Raw genomic sequence first — 1,247 nt, forward strand, 5'->3', positions numbered from 1 at the left:
AGACAGACAGACAGACAGACAGACAGACAGACAGACAGACAGACAGACAGACAGAGACGGACCGACAGATGGAGAGAATGTAAGCGCACCCCAATCCCCTTTCTCGCTTCCCCACCCCTCCTTTTCCACTAGTACTGTAAGTCCCCGGATTATAGCGAGCAGAATTAGCCACTCACCCTTAATTCCCCGTCTCTGCCTACAACAGTCATCAGCTCTGGTTCAGTTCAGTCTCAGTTTGGCAAGAGTTGTACGCCATTGCACTCACTGACCCCAGACAAACAGACAGACAGAGAAATAGAAAGACAAACAGACTGAGAGGATACACACAAAGAAAAGAAGAAAAAGAGATAAAACTGATAAGACGGTCGACAGAAGAAGCAATCCACACACCAGGGCACCCGTCGGCCACCCGTCAACCACACGATACAACAAGCTTGCAGACCACTTACATCCACAGACGGTGACCTTCCTGTGCGTCTCTTCGCTGAGGAACGGCTTGAGCAGGCTGTAGGCCAGAGGGAAGATCTTGGGGGCTGTGGGGGGAGACACAGACGAGAACCAGTCAGTTTTACGGCGCTCGCAACTGCATAAGGTCATATGAGTGCCAGAAGATTAGAGGTGTTACAAGAGAGTAACAAACAAAAAAAGAAGGAGGGGAGATAGTTTTAGTTTAGTTTAGTATAGGTTTTACGGCGCTCGCAACTGCATAAGGTCATATGAGCGCCAGAAGATTAGAAGTGTTGCAAGAGAGTAACAAACAAAAAAAAAAAGAAAAAGGGGAGATAAGGACGATAGATGTTTGATAGGACAGAAGAAGCAAACCACGCCAGAGCACCCCCCAACCACCCAGAGTTTTAACAAAGATCGCTCATAACAAGATAGATCACTCTGCAAAAAAAGTGTCCGTGGAAGCCCGCGCATTCGTTCAGATGTCGCTGCAGTCTTTGCCTTGAAACTCTTCTTTGCTTCTCCAGAAGAAAAGCAGGAATAGCACATCTTATTAGTTTCACTTTGATTTTTTTCACACAAGTAGGATAACTCTGTTGGCAAACTCCGCACTTTTCGAAGAGGGTGCCATCGCATTTTGAGGACACCTTTTTAACTGGCTCAAAGAGAGGAGTGAACTAACTTGTTATGTGCGATCTTTGGTTTTAGTAAGAGTTTTTACGGCACTCGCAACACAATTAGGTCATATAAGTGCTGAGGATTAGAGGCGCTGCAAAGTGGCGACTGGCAGTGGCATAGTT

General features: G+C 46.5%; 1 protein-coding gene across 1 annotated transcript in view; it reads right to left on the reverse strand.

Annotated features, from left to right (window-relative positions):
- LOC101860421 (SEC14-like protein 2) overlaps window positions 1-1,247 on the reverse strand; it is a gene marked incomplete in the record, with an annotated part of 21,200 nt that overhangs the window by 5,685 nt on the left and 14,268 nt on the right. Inside the window, 1 exon segment of the mRNA XM_013084713.2 lies at window positions 450-533. Coding sequence (XP_012940167.1) covers window positions 450-533 — 84 coding nt within the window.

This window comes from Aplysia californica, unplaced genomic scaffold (genome assembly GCF_000002075.1).
Source record: "Aplysia californica isolate F4 #8 unplaced genomic scaffold, AplCal3.0 scaffold00313, whole genome shotgun sequence".
NCBI lineage: Eukaryota > Metazoa > Mollusca > Gastropoda > Aplysiida > Aplysiidae > Aplysia > Aplysia californica.